Source organism: Mus musculus, chromosome 11, assembly GCF_000001635.26.
Source record: "Mus musculus strain C57BL/6J chromosome 11, GRCm38.p6 C57BL/6J".
Lineage (NCBI taxonomy): Eukaryota > Metazoa > Chordata > Mammalia > Rodentia > Muridae > Mus > Mus musculus.
In genome coordinates, this window is record NC_000077.6 from 46,454,713 (window position 1) to 46,481,382 (window position 26,670).

The 26,670-nt window shown below is 41.4% G+C and overlaps 1 protein-coding gene across 1 annotated transcript; it reads left to right on the plus strand.

Moving 5' to 3' along the window:
• The first annotated feature begins 218 nt into the window (after positions 1-218).
• Havcr2 (hepatitis A virus cellular receptor 2) lies at positions 219-26,543 on the plus strand. The gene is made up of 7 exons (NM_134250.2): positions 219-346; positions 1,544-1,882; positions 4,338-4,421; positions 12,160-12,200; positions 14,758-14,884; positions 21,172-21,208; positions 24,575-26,543. The coding sequence occupies exons 1-7, from the start codon at positions 289-291 to the stop codon at positions 24,732-24,734; spliced, it is 846 nt and encodes a 281-aa protein (NP_599011.2). The 5' UTR covers positions 219-288; the 3' UTR covers positions 24,735-26,543.
• The last annotated feature ends 127 nt before the right edge of the window (positions 26,544-26,670 follow it).

Consider the following 26,670-nt stretch of genomic DNA (forward strand, 5'->3'; position numbering starts at 1 on the left):
ATATGACTTCCTTTTTGTTGATTCATGTAATAAACCTCAGAGTGCCTTGCAGGGTGTATCTAGTGTGTCATTACACAGAACTGGAACATTCTCTGATGTGACTAGATTAACAGTACTAACGTGGTAATCACTGGAGGTCAGACATCCTGGGGAGCAGGCTGGCCTCTGTGGGTGTGGTTAGCACTCGTGATTCTGGGGACTCAGGAGTTAGAGGAAGTACCATTTTAACCGAGGAGCTAAAGCTATCCCTACACAGAGCTGTCCTTGGATTTCCCCTGCCAAGTACTCATGTTTTCAGGTCTTACCCTCAACTGTGTCCTGCTGCTGCTGCAACTACTACTTGCAAGTAAGTCTGGGCCTGGGCCTTTTCAATTGGAGGATGATTTCAGAGTGCAAGGCAAAGATACCAGGATGGTCATAGTGATGCTGTTTGTAATAGCAACCTAAATGTCCAATAATGGGGACCGGGTAAATAAATGAGACATAACAGTAACACAAGCAGTGAGCTTAATTGAAGAGCCTCATATAGACTGTTGGCATTCACAGTGCTACAGAGAAAACCAAGGCAAACAATCATGTGTGCAAGCGTTGTATGTGGACGTATTTTAATGTTTGGGCTCTAGGAAGGGAAGCCGTGAAATGTGAAGAGTTGGGAGAGGAGTCATGCTTGCAGTCATGCTTGCACATAACTTTCATGTGCTTTGAATGCATTGTCATAGATGTGTGTGTGTGTTATTATTAAGGAATTTATTTTAAACTTCAATAAAACATATGAGGAATCTCAAATATGCAAGCTACTAGTTTTGTTTTGTCAGGGGTTCTATTCATGACAGAGGGAGAGGGGAAGAGAGGGAGGGGGAGAGGGAGGAGGAGAGGGGGAGAGGGGGAAAGAATGAAGTTACCTTTCCTATGCTAATTAACAGGCAACTAGTCTAGATTAGGTGAGCTATTTTCCTGCCAACAATGCCCATTTTTCTGAATGTTAACTCCATTAGCTCTGGAGTCACATTGGCTCATAATTGGAGGGCTGTTATTCTGAAAAAGGAGGAGGGATGTCCTGTGTCAAGGACCCCACAACACACGGAAACTGAGAGAAATGCAAGTTCTCACGTCCCATCTCAGTCCAATGGAGGCACACATTTTAGGGAACGAGCCTAGGTCGCCCAGGCTGGCTCAAACTCACTACAGTTCTTCCCCAGGCTCTTTACAGGGATGACAGGCTTAAGTCATCGTTCCTGGTCTGGTCATTTCTTTTCTGAGAGACAGTTTTATCACTTTGGCTAGCCTGGAACTTGCTATAAAGTTCAGGCTGGCCTCTAGTTTAGGATTTTCCTGTCTCCACCTGCTGAGTTCCAGAATGACAGGCCTGTGCAATGTTAATAAATGTTTAAATGGGATTTTCTTCTGCCTCTCAAATCAGAGAATCATTGGCACAGCCAATCCTCCTCCCAACAGGGCAGCCATAGTTTCCTCATTTATTCTGTGATGCATTGCTTGAAGAAATGGACCCTCACTGTACTGACCTCCTTTCCTTACTTTATAGGGTCATTGGAAAATGCTTATGTGTTTGAGGTTGGTAAGAATGCCTATCTGCCCTGCAGTTACACTCTATCTACACCTGGGGCACTTGTGCCTATGTGCTGGGGCAAGGGATTCTGTCCTTGGTCACAGTGTACCAACGAGTTGCTCAGAACTGATGAAAGAAATGTGACATATCAGAAATCCAGCAGATACCAGCTAAAGGGCGATCTCAACAAAGGAGACGTGTCTCTGATCATAAAGAATGTGACTCTGGATGACCATGGGACCTACTGCTGCAGGATACAGTTCCCTGGTCTTATGAATGATAAAAAATTAGAACTGAAATTAGACATCAAAGCAGGTGAGTAGACCTTTCCATGTTATCATTGTCCGTCAGCATCCCTGTGAGTCATGAATTCATAGAAATAGAGGATGCTCACATCTGACTTCCTTAGCTACAGACCTTGGGATGGGATGGGAAGACATGGATTAATAGGCCTCCCCTGTGAAATGCAGTGGTATAGCTTCCACATGTGTTTGAACTCCAGGATATGGTCTACAGAAAAGGAAGAAAGACCTAGACCAAGGGTTCACAATCCTGCCTGATCATGAGCATCACATGGAAAGTCTCTGCTTTCTATCTATTTTAATTGTTTTTATGATATATTTTTTATCATATTTTTTCCTTTCCTCCAACTTCTGATTAGATTTTCTCCACCTTCTTACTCACACAACTTTGTGTTCTTTCTGTCTCTCAAACACACAGACACACACACAAATCAAAACTCAGAACAAACAAGCATAATCAATAATAGAAAAATATCTGACAAAACAAAGTGCACAAAATCAAATGGAGTATGTTACTTCTGGGTAAGGGACCTACTCTTGAATGTGACTGGTATGCCCAGTGACACTCCATTGGAGAGAACTGGATTTTCTATTTCCCAGCTGGCATCAATTGCAAATAGCTTCTTAGAGGAGTGGGCGCTCCGGTCTCCTTCCCCTTTCCAGTGCTGGGATTTCATCTGGTTTGAGTCTGTGCAAGTCTTATGAGTGCTATCATTGTCTCCATGAACTTATATGTAGAGTAGTCCCGTTTCCTCGAAGCTATCTATTACCTCTGGCTCTTACAATCTTTCTGTAGAGAGAATCTCTTGTGTAGTGTGTGGAGGCATCACTTGTCAAGTAAAAGCTAGTGGTCTATTAGCAAAAGGCAGGAAGTAATAGGTGGGAATTCTGGTTGAGAGTTTGGAACTCTGGAAGAGAGTCAGAGGCAAGAGATTTCATCCTGGGCTCTGAGAAATTCAGATACATGAAACTGAGAAGAGGTAACCAACCATGTGGCAGACATAGTCTAAAATAAATGGGTTATATAAGTTATGAGCCAGTCGGAGAACATGCCAAAGCTATGGTCTAGGTACTTATTCATATATAATTAAGTTTCAGAGCCATTATTCTGGAAATAAAGAGGCCAGGTAGAAAAGACTGTGGCTACAAATGGTGTCCCACATTAGGCACCAAATGTTGTTTTTAATAAAGTCTCAAATGTTCAATTTTACCAATAAAGACTAGGGAGCCAGATGCTGGGGTAATAGCCTGCTAGCTCAGAGAGACAGCGAAAGAACCCATTTGACCTTCCTCCGCAGTAGATGTCCCAAAAGAAAAAGGAAGTTCTCTCTACACTGTCTCAAAAACTCTTCAAACGGAATGCCCCTCCCTTCTACTTCCTGCGCATCTCTCTATCCATCCTCCTGACTTCTTCTCACTCTCTATGGTTTTTTCCTATGTTCACTCCCTGTCAACTGGTTGCTTGCTCTGCCTCTTGTCCTGTTGTTGACTTTATTTAATCCTGTTCACACTAAACAGAAAGCTTTCAGATTAAAGGTGTGTGCTAGGGCTGAGTCACGCCTCAACTAAAAACAGGCTTGCCCAGTAAACAACACAATCTCAAGAGTTCACAGCGTGATCAAATATCCTGCGGCATCTTTCCATCTCCTCTTGGTGCTTGCGCCCTACCTAGAAACCAGAGTCTATATAGAGATGGATTCTGAATTTTTTTCCTACCTAACAATCTATTTTAGGTAAGCCAGGAATAGAAACCACTGGGTTGTACACATGTTTTAAGAAGATGTATATGTGCGTGTTTATGTGTTTTAAGATAGGTTAGGCTTTAACATAGGGTCAGGTATGTAAAATGCAAAAGTCCCTGGTCTCACTACACCAAGCAAAGAATTTAAGAGCACATCTTTGTGGTCATGTGGAGCAGAGTTCAAACCAACTCTGCTTCTTATTAATTTTCTAATGTTGGAACATTATTTCAAGTGTATAACCTTTTCAGCTGTAACATATAGTTATCTACCATATAGGCCACTGGAAGGATTCTATAGGCTGAAGATTATACGGCAGCTTTAGTGTGACCTCTGATGGCTGGTACTTCATTACTAATTAGGCTGTAGCAATGATAAGTGCATCTCACCACTGTTAAACATCTGAAATATGTGCTACATGTAGATTTGCAGCTGAGGGTATGTGGCTTTTCATTTATTGTCGTTCAGATGTCGTCTTCTGCCCTGTCAATGTTCCCTGACATAGACTGTGCTCTTAGCAAAGCCTTGCTCTTGGATGAGTGAGATGGCTCCATGGGTAAAGGCACTTGCTACCAAGCCTGATTACCCGAGTTTTGTCTCCTCAGCTCACATAATGGAAGGAGAGAACTGATTCTTGAAAGTTGTTTTCTGACCCCCACATGCTCCCCCTTCCCAATAAATAAATGTTTAATAAATCCCCTTATCCATAATAATGTTTTCTGACTCAAGCCAAGGTCACTCCAGCTCAGACTGCCCATGGGGACTCTACTACAGCTTCTCCAAGAACCCTAACCACGGAGAGAAATGGTTCAGGTAAGACATAAACACAGGAATATGTGTTTAGTCACAGAGCTTTGAATATGATAAATAGCTAAGAAAAATCACTTTTTTTTTTTTTTTTTTTTGGTTTTTCGAGACAGGGTTTCTCTGTGTAGTCCTGGCTGTCCTGGAACTTGCTCTGTAGACCAGGCTGGCCTCGAACTCAGAAATTCACCTGCCTCTGCCTCCCAAGTGCTGGGATTAAAGGCGTGCACCACCACGCCTGGCTGAAAAATCACTTCTTTTTTCTCAGCATCTGTAGTATTGTTTGAGGTGAATGAGGTGGTGGACCACATCTTAGCCGCCTGGGTTAGGATTCTAATTCACAAACTAGCCAGGTGAACAGAGGCAAGGCTGTTTGATTCTCTGGTTCTCTGCTTCCTCTTCTGTCCAAAGAGCAGGGCCCGGAGACCACTGGATTTCCTGTCTCAGGAAAATGCCCGGCCCCTACCATGGAGAAATGATTTTGGATAGCCATAGATTTTGCTATGCAAAGGAAGAGAAATATTTACTATCGCCATTGTTTCATTTAGAAAGGCATTTAGGGCTAGAGAGATGATTCAGCTATTAAAGGCCAAGGCTCACAAATAACAATGGCTTTAACTTACTTTAAAATGTTATCACATTGTGTGTGTGTGTGTGTGTGTGTGTGTGTGTGCACGTGCGCACGCGTGTACACTCATGTGTCATGGATGGCATGTAGCAGCAAGGGAAAAATTTGGAGGTACCTGCTTTTTCCTTGAACTGTATAGGATGAGGGGATCAGACTCAGGTCTCAGGCAAGTACCCTTATACATGGAGCCATTTAGCTGGCCCTTACATAAAACTTAATTAAAAAAAAAACCCTAATAAGAAATTGTTCTCTTCTAGTTAAATATTAAGTAAACAAGCGTCTAAAAGGAAAGGCTCACAGCATCGTCTTCATTATTTTCTGATTTACTCTGAGCAGGCATGTTGCTTATATCTGGGGTTAATGGGTTGATTAGGTGTCATTCAGGGCCCTTTCTAGCAGGTTGCATAAGGAGGAACTGCAATTCTCATAGGGCACGAGGCTGAAAGCTGTCCCAGAAGATAAACAGGAGAGGAAAGGCTGTCTTATTCTAAAAATAAGAAAAGAAATGGAAAATGAAATTCATTGACATTTAAAGTCTTGTTTACAGATGTTATACTCTGCCAGTGACTGATAAATCATTTGGATAGCTATGTACACTTTTTGCTTACTGCAAAAGTGAGCATATACACTATTTGAATATTAGGAGGGTTGAACCTTTAAAAGTGAGAATGGAATTTCCTAAACTCACAGGAAACAGAACAAATGTGTTCTTCTCTTATTGAAGGAGCCAAGGCTGGATCCCAGGGGAGTCTTTAGCTCTGGAGAAGGCCTTCTCTGAGTCCCAGCTTTCTAATCCATAGTCCATGTCATGGGCAGAGCTCTCTAGCATAGCATCCTGTTTCCGGGTTGCTGTGTTAGTGCAGCAGGTATAGCCCCTTGCCATGAGGGTTGAGTTAGATCTCAAGTCCCCAAATGGTGGAGAACTGCCACAGATTGTCCTCTGGCCTCTGTATGGACACCAACGCATCCTCTGCCAGCTAAGCTAAACCTCCAGCCCTGACTTCTTTACTCCCCGCCCCCATTTCATTTTGCTACAAACATGAACAAGAGATAACTATAACGTTACTTTTTATTTCTGTTTTTCCCAGGGAACCCAAGACTGCACTAGAGTGTAAACAGCAGGAAGGAGAAATGAAACACACACACACTGAGATAAAATAAAACAAAATGTTTTTTCTTCTTCTAAAAATGGCAAAATAGTGGTACATCTACATAATACTAAGATGAGGGCTAGGTATGATGGCGCACACCTTTAATCCCAGCACTCGGGAGGCAGGGGCAGGCAGATCTCTGTGAGTTCAATGCCAGCTTGATCTACATACCAAGTTCCAGGACATCTGGGGCGACATAGAGAGACCTTGTCTCAACAAAACCAAATCAAACCAAATCATAAAAGGATGAACAGTGCTAAGCACCACATCTGGTACCTACGTGCCAAGTAGACAGTACCTACAACATTTGTGTACATTCATGACCATTTCATTTCTCCTTCCTGCTGCTTACACTCTAGTGCAGTCTTGAGTTCCCCAGGAAAAACAGAATAATAAATATTGTTACAGACATCTTTGTTTATGTTTGTAGCAAAATAAAATAGGGGTGAGGAGTAAAGAAGCCAGAGCTGGAGGTTTAGCTTAATTGGCAGAGTCTTTGTCTAGCTTACATGCAAGCCCTGAGTTTGATTCCCAGCACCACGTAAATCAAGCGTGGTGGGGCAGGCAGGCTGGTAAACCCAGCACTCAGGAGGATCAGGAGTTGAAGGTCAGTCTGGCTATAGGGAGGGTCTGAGTGCAACCTGGGTTGCATGAGTCACTGTCTCAAAAAAGGAAGAGAGAGACAGACGAGACAGAGAACAATTCATTCTCATCACTGAGACCAAGAGTCATAAAGATGGGGAAGCAGAAGTGGGATTTCCACTTTAGAGATTGCATGTGGTGAAAGACTCCTGTTTACTTTGAAGTCCCACCTACTCCCCCTGCGGTTTTTATGATTTAAATCGCTTTCAGGTAATGAGAACAAAGCTGGAACATGTTTGTTTGTTTTTCTTCATAAATAATTTTAAGCCAAGACAGACTTTGTACTGTTTAGACCACAGTCTATTAAACTCAGATTTCCTGGAAGCCTTGAAAAGTTTAGAGTTTGAAGGGTCTGAAAGGTGACCGTGACTTTTCACAATCTCTGACTCCAGCAGCAAAAGGAATGAGTTGCTTTTGTTTTCTGGCAGCTGACAGCTCTTTGCGTGCCTGATGCTGTGTCCCCCTCCTGCTCCTTATCTTGCTTTTGCCCCTGTCCCCTCTACCTGGAGACAAATGAGCTCAAAGGAGAGATGGTGGCTGTCAGATGAGCTATGTGACTCTCTTCGTGTTGGTGACGTTGCTGGGTGAAGCTCTTGAGAATGCTGAAGTTAAGCTTGTGGCTTTGGAGCCGTGTGAGCCTACATGGGAAGCTGTTCTTACTCATGCAGCAGGGTGTGGCCTCAATCTCAGTTTCTTCCCTTGTCCAAATGACTAAGTCTCTACCCTTTAGAACAGTTGCGGTTTTACTTTTTATTTTATTTTTATTTAAAGATTTGATTAGTGTCTGTTCATTATATGTAGAACAGGTTCTCTGCAGATATTTTTACTCAAGGATATCATCTATTCTGACAATATCTATCCTTCATCCCCTTCGTCTTCTCCCTGCCCTCGCTCGATAGTCTGCTTCTTTCTGGATATAGTCTCACCTTTGTCTTCATTGCATATAAGCGACTTTTGCACTGAGTGAGAAGTTTGACATTTCACATACAGAAATCTAGTTTTCCCAGTTCCTTTCATTGAAGATGCTGTCCCTCAACCCGCCCCCCCCCCACGCCCTCCATGGTCCCATTGCATGTATTGGGTATGCTTGTCAAGAAGAGAAAAAAAAGGCAGGTGTCTTCAGACATGTGACTTTGTTTCCAGCTCCTTCACCCCATCCAGCTGCGCTACCTGTATGTGTTAGTCTGATGCTGCTTGTCGCTGGGTCTCTCTGTATATGAGCTGAGATCAGGATTGCTTTCTATCAGAGGTCTTCGAGTTTTGGGATGAGTCCCATTGCTGTGAAGACTGGTCATGGGACTTGGGGTGGGGATTACGTGGAACCTGTACACTGTTTTTGGTAAGATAGATACTTTCATATTACTTCTGCTCATCTATGAGAAATCTTTCTGCATTATGGTGTTTTCTTCTATTTAAAATGTTAATTATAGAGCTTTTTTTTCTTTTATTTTCTTGGCAAGTATTATTTCTAGGTATTTTTATCTTATATTTTTTTAAAGATTTGTTTATTTATATCTATGTTATGCGTGTGAGTGCTTTGCAGGCATATCTGTAAGTGCACTACTTGCCTGTCTGGTGCCAACAGAAGCTAGAAGAGGATTCTAGATCCTTTTGGACTACAAGTTGTAAAAGACTGCGAACCACCATGTGGGTGCTGGGAACCAAACCCAGGTCCTCTGTAAGAGCTATAAGTGGCCCTAACCAATGAGCCGTCTCTCTAGCCCCTACATGACTTTGTTTTTAGAAAGACAAGGTCTTAGTATGTAGCGCTGGTCATCCTGTAACTCACAGTGTAGATTAGGGTGGTCCCAAGCTCATGGAGATCTGCCTACCTCTGCCTTCCAAATGCTGGGGTTGAAGGTGTGTGCCAGCACACCAAGAGAATTTTATTTGTTGCAACTATTGTGAATGGATTGTTTTCTTGATTTCTTTCTCATCGGATTTGTTATCGGCATATAAGAAAGCTTTGAGTTTTGTGTATTGATTTTGTATCTAAGCATCAACTCTAAGAGTTTTCAGTCTTTGGTGTGTCTTACATACACGATTGTGTTATCTATAAATAGAAATGCTTCGACTCTGTTTTCTATTGATATCGCGTTTATTTCTCTCTCTTTTCTAATTGTGCTAAGAGTTCAAAAATTATGTCGGATAAGAATGGAGAAAGTAGACACTCCTGTCTAGTTCCTGACTTTAGTGGAAAGTTCTTTTTAAAAAATTTCCTCCATTTATTATAATGTTGGTGGTAGGGTTGTTGTTTATAAACTTTATATTGAGTAGTGTTTCTTCTTAATAAGTTTTTTGGAAACAGAGTCACATACTACTTCCAAACTTGCTTTGTAGCCAGTGATGACCTTGGACTGCTGATCCTGTTGCCCGATCATAGGCATAAGTTTTCAGGCTTAGTTTATGCAATACTAGCAATCAAACCCAGGGCCTCTGTGTATGCTAGGCAGCTACTCTTAGCAACTGAGCATCTTCTTCCACAGCCCCTATGTTGAAGTATGCTCCTTCAAGTCCTGCTTTCTTCTCAATCTTTTTTTTTTCCTAAAGGCATGTTGAACCTTGTCACAGACCCTTTCTGAGTCTGCTGAAATGATCAGCTGATTTTTGTCCTTGACTCTATGTCCTGCCATGTCCTTGCACAGCTCTAGGGACTTGACCTCATCAAAGCAGTGAGGAAATGAAGAACAGAGAAACACAGACACACAGGGACCCTGGGACTGAGTGGCCTGGACTCTTGGATGGTGTACCCTCAGCGACTGGGATGCTCAGCATGGTTTTATGTAGAGTTGAGCAGGGAGGTGGGGTTATTGCATATGGCTGCACGAGGAGGCAGCTTCAGCTAATCTCAGCATTAGCAGGCTCTGGAAGGGAGCAGCCGCCCGGCTGTGAACATCAGGTAGGGATGGATGATGGACATTTTCTGGCCACATTGTCAACATTCAAACTTGAATCCCGAGGCAGGTTTTGCCATCCTTGAACCTCAATCCAGGGAAGGCTTTGCCACTCCCATGGAGACCTCGACATGGCCAGACCCAAGTTAACAGCACACATTCACTAGGGGCTTCTTCCAATCCTCACAATGTACTACACTCAATTTTAGACAAAAGTCCAGTAAACCCATTTAATCAATTTATGTGAGTGATTAAATTATTGATTTGCAAATGGTGGACCATCCCTTCTGATGATGAAGCCATTTTCATCACACAACAAGCTTTTTTTTTTTTTAATTATTGAATTTGGTTTGCAAGCTGTTTGTTTGCTGTTATTATTGTTGTTGGTTTTTTTTTTTTTTTTTTTGATGCAGGGTTTCCCTGTGTTGCTCTGGCTGCCTAGCCTGGAAGGTTTGCAGCTTTGTATTAATAATTACTTTTGCATTAGTTTTCATCAGGAAGATTAGCCTTTTGTTATAGTTATGTCCTTTGCTGGTTTGGGTATCAGGATAATCAACATTGGTTCTATAAAGTGAGTTTGGCAGCATTTCTTCCATTTATAGTTCATGTAACTCACCCAAGGAACATGGTGTTAGTTAATTTTTTAAAGGTCTGGTAGAATTTAGCAGTGAACACATCTGGGCTCAATTTAGCTGGAAGACTTTTTAAAGATTATGGCTTCAATTTTATTGTTCATTATAAATGTCCATGAGAGGTTTAGATTCCATTCGTTTAATTTTGGTTGGTCACATGTGTTTAGAAACCAATGCATTCTTTTAGATTTTTCAGTTTAGTGGAATATATGTCTTTTGAGTATGTCATAATGATTTTCTGAATGCCATTTGTAGCAGTTGTAATATCTCCCTTCTCATCTCTAATTTCCTCATGTACTTGGGTCTTTTCTCTCCCTTTTGGTTAGTTTGTCTAATTTGTTAACTAGTTTGGTGTATCTTCCTATGGATTCTTTGTGCTGGAAGTTTTGTTGCTATTTTATTACTTTCTACCCGAATGTCTATTGCTTCCAGATACTATTTTTGGGTTTGATAGTTCTTGTTTTTCTAAGACCTTGAGTCACATCATTAAGTTATCACTTGCGTTTTCTTTGAATTTTTAAATGTAGGTCCTTACATATCTATAAACTTCCCCAGTGAACTGCATTCATAATATTCTGCAGATTGCAATATATTATAATTTGAGGAATTTGTTAATTTCCTTCCCAATTTCTTTGATGACCAATTTATCACCCAGTCCTGATAAATTAATCTCTCAGTCATTCATTTTCCCTGAGTTTGTGTTTTTAGGCTAGTTCTTTTTACTGAATGAGAAAGTTCAATTAAAAGTGTTTGGCAATGTATTCTCTCCCCCACACAATACACTCGAGGGGAAGGGGGGCTGGGGCGCAGCAGACTGGTTACCTACCCCACACTAAGGAAGATGGGGCCCCACCCCGTGGATGCTGCAGCAGAGTGAGGATGGGGGCCCACTTTGATGGGAAAAGGGTGTAGGGCCACCTCCCCTTGTTCTGTGGGGGAGGGGTGGCCAGTATTTGTCCCAGCCTGGGGCTTCCTCCCTGGTTTCTTATTTGCAGTTACTTGAATAAAAAACAAATAGCCTTTTCTGGACAGTCAAAAAAAAAAAAAAGTGTTTGGCAAAATGCCTGATTCCTGGTGAACTGTAGCTTTTGTTTCCATTTGGAAACAACTAAATACCTTGCCAATGAATAAATGTTAAATTTTTTTTTGAGAATTTTGTGTCTTTGAAAGTGTGATCAGAATATGACTAAACATTATCAACGTTATTAGGTTGCTGTAGCACTCTAGGCCCTCTGGACAAAACCAAGGACATATTCAGTATAAATACTCTGGTGAATGAAAATAAAGAAAAGGAGGCTATGACTGCTCCTAGGTTTGGTACAGGAGAAGGTTTATTGTAGATATGAGGGAGAGCATAGCCAGAGGGAGAGACACATCTTGGGAGAGTCTAGAGTGAACATGACCCTGAGCTGGACTACGTGAGGAAAGGGGAGAGGGGCGAGCCAGAAGACCAGAGAACCAAGAGGCCAGGAGGTAAAAAGGGTAAAAAAACAAAAAAAACAAAAACAAAAAAAAACTACTGGTGTAGCCCAGATGGGTGGATTATATAGGGAAGAAGCAATGGGGGAAGGGCAACCCAGGTCCTGGGATGGAGAGTTTGGTGTAGAAGCAGGGTATGCTGAGAGAAACGGGTGCCTAGGCACCTCAGCCTTTTGCTCTGGGTTTGAGACCTAATAGGTAATGGTGTTTACCTTGTTAAAAAGGTCACGGGTGTGTTGAATCTTTTTTCTTTGATATGGAGTTAAAAAGCATTGTTAACTACTGTCTACTTTTTCCCCTTTGTATGTGTGTGCATGGCAGAGACACAGACACTGGTGACCCTCCATAATAACAATGGAACAGTAAGTAACTTTTGTGTGTATGGCTGCGTCATGCTTGTGTAGGCTTCCTTTCCTATGCCTCCCCATTTGTGGGAAAGCTTTTGCCCTTCTTGGCTTCCTACTCTGTGGCTTTTCAGTGTTGACAATGACAGTCTGACCATGTTGGCCTCTTACTGATAGAAGAAGGATAAGACTGTGAGGTGCTGGGCACATTCGGAGTGTGGAAAAGCCCCAAGAGGAAATGAGCAATCACCTCTCTTTGGAAATGTCACAACTATGTGTCACTGTGGAAGGTTCCTTGATGTTCTTTTCAGGTTTTTCACTTGAATTTTGTTGTGGTTTTGAGGCATGCTCTCATGTAGCCCAGGGTAGTCTTAAACTTACAATGTAGCTAAGGATGGCCTTGAACTCCCAATCTTCCTGCTTCTACCTCCACAGAGCTGGGATGTCCATTTTATATTTTGTATTTTTTTTAAGGTCACTTTTTTTTTTCTGTAACAAGACACCATTCAAGGATACCCAGCACCATTAATTTTATTTATTTATTTATTTATTTATTTATTTATTTATTTATTTATTTATTTGGTTTTTTCGAGACAGGGTTTCTCTGTGTAGCCTTAGCTGTCCTGGAACTCACTCTGTAGACCAGGCTGGCCTCGAACTCAGAAATCCGCCTGCCTCTGCCTCCCAAGTGCTGGGATTAAAGGCGTGCGCCACCATGCCCGGCTTATGAATTTATGTACTGATATGTACTGAACTAGAAAGAAGAAAAACACTAAAAAGCCAGCTAGCAGTAGCAACTTGAAAATTCTTTGGTGAGATTTCTCAGAGGGTAAAGGCACTTGCCACACAGCCTGACTGACTGCGAGTGTGATTCTTGGAGCGCATGACAGGAGAGATCTGACTCCTGGCATTTGTCCTCTGATCACCATTCCTGTGTCCTGTACCGTGCCCTGGATACACACATATGCATGTACATAAGCATACCAATAATTAATAGATAACAATAATGAAAACAACTCTTCAGGTCCAGGTCTTGAAGCCTGCATTCAATGACTTTGGCGTCTTATTTGTGTGCTCACAGTCAGAGCTTGGCACCTTGAGCTTCTGTGTCCCTTCTTTGAGACAGTGACCACATCTAAAAACCTCTGTTGCCTATAAGGTTTTGTACACAGGAAGTAATGTGTGTTGATTAAATGGAGGACAACTTCCGAGATTTATTGCTTTTGTGGTTTAGTGTTATTGTATCGCTGTTAAATGTAGTTTTTATTTATTCTTAGATTATTTTGTACATGCATATAGTATATTTCAATAATATTCACCTCATCCCCCCTTCCAACTCCTCCTAGATCCCTCTCATGTCTCCTCCCAAGTACGTGTCTCTTTTTAGTTTTTGCTGTTCGTAACCTACTGATTCTAATTAGTACTTCTCATATGTGCATGAGTGGTTTGGTTTTTTGAAATAGGGTCTTGATATGTAGCCCAGGCTGGCCTCAGATTTACTGCTTTCCTGTCCTAGCCTCCTGAGTACTGGGATTACAGACATTCTTCACCATGACTGGTTGGCTTATTTGCTTTAAAAGTGTCTCTACTAACATTGTCTTTGAAGGTGGAATGTGGACTTAATTTTAGAAATAGAAGGATGTTGTATGTGACTCTCTGGTATCAGACATGAGAGAAACAGCAATAGTATAGCTCACTGACTGAGCATCTATTGAGAAACAGGCTCTTTGCTAATTTTCTCAATAATCCCACAGGGTCACTAAGCTCTTGGAGATACAAAATTTATACCCAGGACTGTGTAGTTGCAAAGTCCTGGCTCTTGTAACTGCTTTTTGTGTGTAGATGGAGGTTTCCCTGAAAGACATCAAATGTAGACAATTCTGAAACTTCCTCCTTCTGAACACAATTTTGAACCAATTGGGTTCTACTATAAAGCCTTGATAGGGATGGGGGCAGGTGAGATAAAATGTCACTTTCGTACAGCACTGAAGTGAGTATTTTTTTTAAATGTATTTATATGTAAGTACACTGTAGCTATCCTCAGATACTCCAGAAGAGGGCATCATATTTCGTTACGGATGGTTGTGAACCACCATGTGGTTGCTGGGATTTGAACTAGGGACCTTCAGAAGAGCAGTTGGCACTCTTAACCACTGAGCCATCTCGCGAGCCACTGAAGCAAGTATTTTTTTTTTTTTTTTTTTTTTTTTGAGACAGGGTTTCTTTGTATAGCTCTGGCTGTCCTGGAACTCACTTTGTAGACCAGGCTGGCCTCGAACTCAGAAATCCGCCTGCCTCTGCCTCCCGAGTGCTGGGATTAAAGGCGTGCGCCACCACGCCTGGTTTGAAGCGAGTATTTTACTTCCTAGTTAAATACTAATATTAAGCTAAGCCATTTCACTTTTTCAAAGACTGAGGCTTGTCTAGAAGAAGACAGATTAAGGGTGGCTTCATCATTCCTACTATTCCAAGAAGCCATAAAAAAGAGTGGTCTGACCCTTGAACTGTGAGAGTATTTGCGCATATTGCCAATTTCTGGACATCATGAGCTTGAACCCTGTTTTCTTTTCCCCAGAAAATTTCCACATGGGCTGATGAAATTAAGGACTCTGGAGAAACGATCAGAACTGCTATCCACATTGGAGTGGGAGTCTCTGCTGGGTTGACCCTGGCACTTATCATTGGTGTCTTAATCCTTAAATGTAAGTTGGGAGATGTTGCTCAGTTTTCTTTCTGATAAAGAACTGTTACTGGACTGGAGAGATGGCTCAAAGGTAAGGGCACTGACTGCTCTTCCAGAGGACCCAGGCTCAAATTCCACCACCCACATGGCAGCTCACAACTGTCTGTAACTCCAAGATCTGACACTCTCACTTAGATATATGTGTGGGCACATAAAATAAAGGTAAATGAATGAATGAATGAATGAATGAATGAATAGAACTGTTACTATAGGTATAAGAACCAGTGCAAACCTAGATAGAAATATAATCTTTTAAGTAAGCCTAAAAGTGGTTAGACTACATACTCATTTGTCTTTCCAAATGCTGCCAGTTCTAATAACTAGTAATCATTTGAAGTTTCTATGTGTCCGGAAGACACTATGTCTAATGGTTTACATTTCATCATCATCATCTTGTGACCTAGGTTGTGCTATTTGTTCCCAGTCTAGGGCAGAAGAAAATAAAGCTTGCTGAGAGCAGCTGAGTTCTCAAGGTTTCATGGTGAGCAAGACACAAAGCTGGGCCTTTAAAAAAGGCCTGTACAAAGTCCAGGCAGACAACCAGGATTGGCTAACTTTGTATACAAAACTAATTTGAGGGCTGGTAGGATGGCTCAGTAGGATAAGGTGTCTATTTTATAAATTCAAGCCTCATGCCCTGAGTTTGATCCCAGGGACCCACATGGTAGAAGATGACAGGCTTTTTTCCTCAGACAGTCCTCTGGCCTCTACTTGTGAGCAGAAGTACATGGGAACCCCTGACCTCTCCTGTCTTGTCCTGTCCTGTCCTGTCCTGTCCTGTCCTGTCCTATCCTGACCTGACCTTTCCTCCCCTCTCTTCCCTTCCCAACCCCTCTCCTCTTTTCGTCTTTCCTCCCTTCTCCTTTTTTTATCTTCCATCCTCTCTTCTGTCGCTCCCTAATTAATTGAAAAAGCTACTCTATTTAAATTATACATAAGCTCATAGTTAATAGGAAACCCAACACTATCACCTCTCTCTATGTGGGTTTCTATATTGCTTTCTCAAGCATCTCTCTTTAACAATGAACCATGATTGAAATTCCCGAGTTGGGTTTTCTCCTCACAGCCCTCAGCACACATAGTTATTTGTCTTTATTTAAAGAAATGACTTGGGGTCTGGGCATGCAGTGTACTTTCATAGCATGTAGGAAGCTCTGGAGACCCATAAAACTAGGTATGGTGGCATACACCTGTAATCCCAGAACTCTCAACTTATAGTCGCCTATCATATATTCTATATATCAGATATTTACATTACAGTTTATAACAGTAGCAAAATTACAGTTATGAAGTAGCAACAAAATAATTTTATGGTTGAGAGTCACCACAACATGAGGGATGTATTAAAGAGTTTCAGCTTTAGGAAGGTTGAGAACCACTGTTCTGGAGGTAGAAACAGGAGACTCAGAAGAGCAAGGCAATCCTCAGCCACACAGTGAGTTCCAGGCCAGGGCAGGCTGCTGGAGACCCAGTCTCGGGATAAGCTTTTTCCAGTTTGGTTATTGTACGGAGACCATTATCATACTTAAGATCCCAATGTTCCCATCAGCCCAACCCCTTGCCGACTTTCATAATTGTGATGTATTATCTTTTCTCTGAGAGCAGAGAAGGTATTAATCAGAGGGTAATACATTATATGAGCCTTTCTCCTTAACATTCAACAAGGATGATGCCTATAGGGTGATAGGCCATCTCTGGTGTTCACAGGACTGAAGGAAGTTGCTAAAATATGGAATTTCCATTGGTAAAGATGAAACCATCTGAGAAAAAAAAAACAGGATAAATTGATCATGCTGACTGTGAACTGATGTTGCTAAGGGCTTTAAAGAGGACAGGTTCTGTAACTATGATACACAATATCAAATACACTAGGTACAACTGATACTTGGCTGGGCAACCAGGGTGTTGATGGGTTGATGGTCTCCAAGTATGTTAACCAAACAGAAAAAGCAAAACCAAAAACCCTCTTTTCTCAAGACAGGATTTCCTGCAGCTTACCCTGGCCTGGAACATACAAGTCCAAATACATACCTATGTGTTTGGGAACGTGTCCAAATTGATGGATATAGGCATTGAAATAAGCCTTATTTCTCCCAATTGTTTTCTGTGCCATTATTTGGTAAATGGGTTTTTCCAAGAAAGAAACAACCCCATACATACTCACACAGGTGTGCTCATAGACTGTATTTAAACTCTGGGGACTGAGTACTTGAATATGAAATTTAGAGGCCATTAGATGATGAAAAGAGAAGTGATAACATGCACTACTTTTGGAGGTCTTCCAAGACCTAGAAGTTAGGAATTCATGTAAAGGATAAGAAGGAGGTAGGTATTCTTCACTTAGAATCCCATCCCATGTTGGGAGTTCTTTCTCTTTCTCCCTCTCTCTCTTTCTTTCTTTCCTTTTTCCTTCCTTCCTTCCTTCCTTCCTTCCTTCCTTCCTTCCTTCCTTCCTTCCTTCCTTCCTCCCTCCCTCCCTCCCTCCCTCTCTCTTTCTTCCTTTTTGTCTTAAAATAACATTCAACGAGACAGAAAACAGACTTAAACACTATAATTTTTTTCTTCCATCAATTTTTTTATTTATTCCCTTTACATCTCAATCACAAACACCCCCTGCTCCCAGTATCCCCTCATACAGCTCTTCCCCTGCCATTCCCTTCTCTCTGAGAAAGGGGAGGGCCTGCTGGGCACCAACCCACCTTGACACATGAAGTCACTGCAGGACTAGACACATTCTCTCTCACTGAGGCCAGACAAGGCATCCCATTGAGGTGAACAGGATACCCAGAGGCAGGCAACAGAGTCAGGGACAGCCCCCAGCCGGTTGTTGAGGGACCTACATGAAGACCAAGCTACACGTCTACTACATATGCGCAGGGTGGAGTGAGGGCTACATCCAGCCCATGTATGCTTTTTAGTTGGTGGTTCAGTCTCTGGGAGTCCCCAAGGGTCCAGGTTAGTTGACTCTGTTGTTGGTCATCCTGTGGAGTTTCTATCCCTTTTAGATCCTTCAATTCTTCCCCCAACTTTTACACAAGACTCCCCAGGCTCCATCTGATGATTGGCTGTGGGTCTCTGCATCTGTTTTGGTCAGATGTTTGGTGGAACCTCTCAGGGAACATTTATTCTAGGCTCAAGCTATGTCTGCAAGCATAACAGAGTATCATTAATATTGTCAGGGATTGGTTCTTGTCCATGGGATGGTTCTCAAGTTAGGCAGTCATTCATTGACCATTCACTCAGTCTCTGCTCCATCTTTGTTCCTGTACTGCTTGTAGGCAGGACAAATTTTGGGTTAAAAGTTTTGTGGGTGGGTTGGCATCCTTATCTTTCCGTTGAGATTTCTACCTGGAATCCATCTACAGGAGGTGACCACTTCAGGTTTCACTGCTAGGAGTCTTAGCTAGAGTCACCCTCATAGACTCCCTGGAGCCTTCCTCATCCCAGGTCTCTGGCATGTCCTATGCTCATTCTAATCTTTAAAAGAGGCATGGGTGAAGTTCAATTCATATATACTGACATCTTTCAATGCCTTTCATAAGTTCTACATTTATGGACTAAATCATAAAGCCAAAATAACTGAAAATTATTTATACTTAACATGTTACATTTTTAATCCCCCAAAGAAGGCAGCAGAACAATTATTTACATAGGATTTATATAATGTCTATCAATAAAATGAATGGTGTTTCCAAAGCCAAGAGAAGAACAAAGTATGGAGTTCACTTAGGATATTATTGAGATTAACCACAAGAGCTATTTGTGATTACTAGTAAAATGGGAACGATTTTGGCTTAATAAAATTTATATCTATGGTACTTCAAGGATAGAAAGGAGATCAGCAATTCAGAAGAAAACTATAAAAGAAGGGATGAAGACTTGGCAAAGGAAACTCACCTTTGATTCTTCCTTGGTTAGGAGAGGACCGAGGGGAGTTAAGCAGTGGCGAAGGATGGATGGTCAGCTAAGTCAATAGACAATCAGTAGTTAGATATTTACTCTTCTGACTATTGTTTAGAAGCTGTTAATCCTTAGGATTAGCCTTTTTCTCTTTGGTAAACATTCTAGTTTATAACATATATTCTGTGGACTCAGACATTCTCTTTAATCTTTTCAACTCTTAAAACGTTGGTGCAGCTTGTCCCCCTGTCCAGTTGATAGCTCCACTTTGAAGGTTCATAGATTCACATGTCAGAAGCAAAGCTCCTGCATTTGTATTCCACTCACCAGCACCCAACTCTCAGGCTCTGGACTTCTCCATCATTTCACTCTGTCTCTCTGTTTGCTTATGCCAGAAATTCAGAAATCATCTCAAATTGTCTTTCTAATGTCTTAATATGTAATCAACTTCAGTCTCAGTCTCTGTACAAAATACATCTCAAATTTCTTCATTATTCTACATCAAATCATCATCCTTATTTGTTTCGTTATTTCTCCTTCTAATCAATTCTCTACGGAGTAGTCAGGTTGGACCATACTGTCATTCAGCATATAGCATACAGGTCTTCCTGTCTTACACCATCTGGATTCTTTTTGTTGTTGTTTGGTTGGTTTGTTTTGGTCTCATGTGTTGCTTGCTTGCTTGCTTGCTTTGGACTCTTGATCTTCCTGCCCCCAGATCCCAAGGGCTGCAGTTACAGGATTATGACTGAGAAAGTCTTTAGGACCCAGTCTCAGCTTACCTCTCAGATGTTATTGGAGGACAGCCTCTTGTTCTAGTCATGGTTTGGTTTTGACACCAACCCGATCTTTACCGAGGGTTCTCTGTTTCTGTAACACCCCCGCCCCCGGCAGCTCTTGATATAACTGACTCATTCTTTTCTTTCAGAACAGACCTCAAATGTCATGTCTGAATGTGCTCTCCTAACCTTCTCTAGTTTTGTTTTAGTATGTTGCTGGTTTCTTTTGATAATGGATCACAATTTGAAACTCATTTTTGTCCCTCCTTCCCTCCTTCTCCCCCTCCACTCTTCATCCTTCTTTCCTCACTAGGATGTGTGCTTCTTGGAGTCAGAGCTCACAACTATCCCTGTGTGTCCCTGGTGTCTATCAAACTGCTGCACATACAGAATAAGTCTCGCAATATTTGTTAAATAAGAGCTATACACTGATATTATTTTTAACATAGTCATAAGACAGAACTGGTCATTTGATTTAATTCGTTCTAAGGTAAGACCAAATTTCACTAGCAACTCTCACCTCCAATCAGTCTATTCTATGCCAAGAACCACCCTTGGCTTAGAGAGGGTTTCTGAAGAAGGGATGTTTGGGAATGATGGAAGAACAACTTGAAGTCAATCCTGGGTACAAGCTGACAGCCTTGTGTTCTGCTCCAGACAGCTCTCCAGAGATTTCCAGAAAGCTCAGCTCTTAGACCAAAGCCCAGTCTTTTATTTGCATAGCAATTCAGTAGTCCACCCTAGGTTCCCTTTTGATTATCTCATGAGTCAGTGTTTTATGACCCTATCCCCTGATTCTTAGAAAAGACAGTAAGTACATTTTTTTAAGCATAGCAATGAATTCAGAGGTCTGCCTGCCTTTGAAAGCACAGACAATAAGCTCACTGGGTAGGATCTGGCTCTGAGATCACCATTTTCACCCTGCCTGGGTTTAAATTAGCTCTGTCCCAGGCTGACCTTGAACTCAGGAATTTGCCTGTCTTTGTAAGCACAAACAATAAACTTAGCTGGGTAGGATCTTGCCCCATGATTACCACTCCTCAAATCTTTTTATCACCTTCCTTAATATTTTTCTGACAAGCTGGCTTCTAGTGCAACTGTCTCGGTTCATTTAGATACACAAAGCCCCTTATATAAGTCATATTGTCTATTTTGTGTACTTGAGCAAAATATATTCTTGAACTTGTGTTTTTAGAGTTTTTTTCCCACAGCCTTAAGGGCTGTCCTGAAAGTCACAGTGTTCACCATTTTGCTGAGATATATCCTCATTTACTGGACTCATGCTGCTTCTAATTATCATGGAGACATTGACCTCGGCAGGGAAAACAGTCCCTGATAACTTTGGTGGGGAGGAACAAAAAGTAAATTATGTACATTATTATACAAACAAGCCTCGTGCTTAGGAACCATCAACACTCGTGGAGGCCCAAGTCCTGTTAGTTCTTCTCCACGGGTGGGAACTGTGTCACACTGTCCCTTCTGCATGGTGGGACTTGGCAATTTTATTTCTTATTTTCAGTTATCTTAGAAAAGCACTCTAATTGATTTTTCTTCTCCTGTTACTTAGGGTATTCCTGTAAGAAAAAGAAGTTATCGAGTTTGAGGTAAGAATAATAGAAAAGGGAATTAGGAAAATGGGAAAATGGTATTGGGATAAGAGGAAGAAGACATAATATTGCTTTATTATTTCTCTGAGAAATTCTGAGTTGGAACTTTGAATCTTAGGTTAGGATTCCTTTGTTTATAAAGGGAAAATTCAATAGTTTTCCCCTGGTACATTTAGCTTCCTCTCTTCTAAAGCTGACATGTATAATTTGCTATCAAATACTTATCTCTCACTTCTAACAAACTGAAACTTTAACTGAGTATTTGTTATTTTTATGTTGCTATTAAATTGATAGAGAGGAAAATACCCTTGATCAGCTATGGTCAGGAGTTTTATAGCCCAGCCTAGGCATTCCCTACTGTGGCAGCTTATTAGCATGGCCTGGAGACTCATCTTGCTGATTGATACAGGACATACCTAGAACAACTGAATCAGGATCTTGGGAGATGGAGCCTGAGGAGGTATTGTTCTCAAAGCTCTTTAGGTGATCCTCATTACTCCACTCCTGACTCTGTATACACACACACACACACACACACACACACACACACACACACACACACACACACACACACACATTCACACACACACTCACACACACACTCTCAGATTTTACAGTTTCAGTAAGATTCAATACATGGAAAATTGCAATGCATTTCATGGGAAAATATGATTATCTGCTGAATACTATAGGAATCACATCTAATAATCAACAAAATCCAGAACTTTCAAAAGACAAAATAATATAAAGTGAAAAGTCATAAAAATCCAAGTATGGTATTCAATTACCAGTACAATTATTCTTCCTTAGAAGTGAAAATGAAAACATAATATTCATAGGCTGACAGTGTTCAACCTAGACGTAATATCAGAGTTCTCAACTGGAAGCATGGGTACCTGGAAGGCCCAAAATAAATATATACAGACTATTTTTTTTTTGTGGTACAACTTGGCAAGCAATTTTTCAAGGCTTAAAGTTTTTCTCTTCTCTCTCACTCTCTGTTCTCTTTCTCACTCACTCTCTTGCAGCTTGAGGCTGCACACACTCTATATTCTCTTGTACTCTGCTTTTCTCCTGTGTGCTCTTCTTTTTTTGAACCCCCACACTCCTACACACTTCGATGTGTTCCCCTTTCACTCTCACAATACTTTTCACACACACCTCGCACACATCACACACACCCCACATGCACTCTCCTTTCATTCACACACACACTCTCTCCATACACACCTCACATTCTCTCTTATTCTTTACATTTTCTCTTCACTCAGTCTTCACGTATTCTTTTCGTGCTCTCTCACTCGATCTCTACTCACTCTCTACTTGCTCTCTACATTCACCTCACATTCTCTCTCATCTTTTTCTTGCCCCAGTCTTTTATTGATACTCCCAAATTCAAAAAAATAACCACATCCCACAAAAAATCGAAAATTACAATTTTTCCCAAAGTTTCAAGCTTCCCTATACCCAGGCCTATAGCCAAAATAATAATAATTATAAACTTATCATTATTTAAACTTTAACTTTTAACTTATTATGCTTAAGAGCTTAGAGCTCTGAGACTAGCTATTTATATTTTCTTGTGAAGCTCTAATGATAATTGACATGGACAAAGCTGCCAGGAAGTGGCCAAAAAGAATCAAGTTAACCCTTAACTCAGTAATTTTACTAGCTTTCTGCTTTTGTACATTGTACACAATGACTCTCCTAAAAGTCCCAGTATTTTGACTTGATTTTACTAGTATGTAATTTTGTATATTCTATACTTTCTTATCCAGGAACCACTCTAAAATGTTGTGTAAAACTTATTTTATAACTTCAATAGTTTTTTCCTTTCTTGGGGTCCCAATGCTGGCTCTAATTTATTTTCTAATAATTTCTTTAAACTTTCTTTACAAGTCAAACATTAATCTAGAACTACCACTGTGTAGTTATAACATTGTTTCTAAGATCAGAACCCACAATATACACCTGGGCCATTAGGACTGTTCTGTGCTGTGTCCCTATGCCTCAATTTTAATGGTTTAAGAGCCATTACATCAAAGAACATCTAGTTTCACAAAATTCACCAGAACAAAAAGAGAAAAAAGTAAAATGTCAGATATAATAAAATAATTACATATACCAAGACCAACTAAAAAATCAGTCGCACACAAATGAAATCTATACAGTCGTTGTCCAGGGTTAAGGTTAGAAAAATATGAGAGCAACTTTTTTTTTTTTTTTTTTTTAACAAAGAACTGCCACGGGTGACTAAGATGTCTCCATCCCGGCCTACTACAGACAGTCCCCGTCATTGTATGCTGTCCTCAACAATAGGCAATGAGGACAGGCATCAATTTAGTATCTGTGCAGTGCTGTGCTCAATGTCAAGCTCTGTCACTGTAACCCTGTAGCACTGCTATGAAAACTCCAGCCCAGTGCCTGAAAAATACTAATAATCAGCTCCAATGAATACATGAATGATCTGGTGCTCCTCACAGCAGCCCTGCTTCAGGGCTCTCATTATTCCCATTTCTACAGATGAGAAAACTGAGGCATGAGGTTTCCTAACACATGGCTTCTATGGCTATATGTATTTCGTTCACTGCTGCAATCTACAGATGCACAGAACGGTGTGTAACTGATGTGAGTTAAACAGTGCACATGCACATGAGTGATGTGAAAACAGATGGAAGACTGGGAACAGGAGACGAAAATGAGGTGTGTGAATACAGTCAGAGTGTAAAATAGACAGCCATGAAAAGTTCATCGTGAAACCCATAGTTTGTATAATAAATATAAAATATAGTGCTGAAAACCATTCAAAACCCCAAGCCAAATGAGCAACCAAGCAACTAACCTCAAACAACAACAAAACAAATAAAACAAACAAACAAAAAACCAAACCAAATAAACGAGTTTACCCAAATGTGTTGAATCTATAACACAATCACAGTTTCCTTTTGAAACTCAAAAGGTGAGCACACAGAGGGTTGAAATAACAGTTCAAGGGACATTCAATCCCTTCATCTTCACCTCCTACTTGACACTCGGAACATCTGTCTTGTCTAATTCTCAGTAAGCACAGGGCTTTCTCTCAACCGCTTGTAACTATGTTGGATACATTTTGACACATCCCAAACACTTTGGCCTCTGCCTCCTCAGAGTTGGGACCTATGGCATTCATACCTAAGACAATTAAGATCCAATTACATGTCCTTAATTGTTCCACAAATTCCTGTCTGGGTTTCTTTCAGTGAGCATGTAGTGAAGGGCCATGAATGTCAACTAGCTGCTGTCCTTAGTGAAGTATATGCTTTGAATTCTATTCCCTGTTGTCTGGGAAATTCTTCTATCAACTTCATCATTTGATTGTTACAGCCTTATTACACTGGCCAACTTGCCTCCAGGAGGGTTGGCAAATGCAGGAGCAGTCAGGATTCGCTCTGAGGAAAATATCTACACCATCGAGGAGAACGTATATGAAGTGGAGAATTCAAATGAGTACTACTGCTACGTCAACAGCCAGCAGCCATCCTGACCGCCTCTGGACTGCCACTTTTAAAGGCTCGCCTTCATTTCTGACTTTGGTATTTCCCTTTTTGAAAACTATGTGATATGTCACTTGGCAACCTCATTGGAGGTTCTGACCACAGCCACTGAGAAAAGAGTTCCAGTTTTCTGGGGATAATTAACTCACAAGGGGATTCGACTGTAACTCATGCTACATTGAAATGCTCCATTTTATCCCTGAGTTTCAGGGATCGGATCTCCCACTCCAGAGACTTCAATCATGCGTGTTGAAGCTCACTCGTGCTTTCATACATTAGGAATGGTTAGTGTGATGTCTTTGAGACATAGAGGTTTGTGGTATATCTGCAAAGCTCCTGAACAGGTAGGGGGAATAAAGGGCTAAGATAGGAAGGTGAGGTTCTTTGTTGATGTTGAAAATCTAAAGAAGTTGGTAGCTTTTCTAGAGATTTCTGACCTTGAAAGATTAAGAAAAAGCCAGGTGGCATATGCTTAACACTATATAACTTGGGAACCTTAGGCAGGAGGGTGATAAGTTCAAGGTCAGCCAGGGCTATGCTGGTAAGACTGTCTCAAAATCCAAAGACGAAAATAAACATAGAGACAGCAGGAGGCTGGAGATGAGGCTCGGACAGTGAGGTGCATTTTGTACAAGCACGAGGAATCTATATTTGATCGTAGACCCCACATGAAAAAGCTAGGCCTGGTAGAGCATGCTTGTAGACTCAAGAGATGGAGAGGTAAAGGCACAACAGATCCCCGGGGCTTGCGTGCAGTCAGCTTAGCCTAGGTGCTGAGTTCCAAGTCCACAAGAGTCCCTGTCTCAAAGTAAGATGGACTGAGTATCTGGCGAATGTCCATGGGGGTTGTCCTCTGCTCTCAGAAGAGACATGCACATGAACCTGCACACACACACACACACACACACACACACACACACACACACACACACACACACACATGAAATGAAGGTTCTCTCTGTGCCTGCTACCTCTCTATAACATGTATCTCTACAGGACTCTCCTCTGCCTCTGTTAAGACATGAGTGGGAGCATGGCAGAGCAGTCCAGTAATTAATTCCAGCACTCAGAAGGCTGGAGCAGAAGCGTGGAGAGTTCAGGAGCACTGTGCCCAACACTGCCAGACTCTTCTTACAGAAGAAAAAGGTTACCCGCAAGCAGCCTGCTGTCTGTAAAAGGAAACCCTGCGAAAGGCAAACTTTGACTGTTGTGTGCTCAAGGGGAACTGACTCAGACAACTTCTCCATTCCTGGAGGAAACTGGAGCTGTTTCTGACAGAAGAACAACCGGTGACTGGGACATACGAAGGCAGAGCTCTTGCAGCAATCTATATAGTCAGCAAAATATTCTTTGGGAGGACAGTCGTCACCAAATTGATTTCCAAGCCGGTGGACCTCAGTTTCATCTGGCTTACAGCTGCCTGCCCAGTGCCCTTGATCTGTGCTGGCTCCCATCTATAACAGAATCAAATTAAATAGACCCCGAGTGAAAATATTAAGTGAGCAGAAAGGTAGCTTTGTTCAAAGATTTTTTTGCATTGGGGAGCAACTGTGTACATCAGAGGACATCTGTTAGTGAGGACACCAAAACCTGTGGTACCGTTTTTTCATGTATGAATTTTGTTGTTTAGGTTGCTTCTAGCTAGCTGTGGAGGTCCTGGCTTTCTTAGGTGGGTATGGAAGGGAGACCATCTAACAAAATCCATTAGAGATAACAGCTCTCATGCAGAAGGGAAAACTAATCTCAAATGTTTTAAAGTAATAAAACTGTACTGGCAAAGTACTTTGAGCATATTTAAACCAGATCAATGGTTTTATTCAAGGATGTCCTTATCTGACAGTCTTTAAGCAAGGGCATGTATATAAAGATGGTCACTGCTGTGGTGTTTACATCAGTAGGGGGATGGTTGGTTACACGGTGTTACAG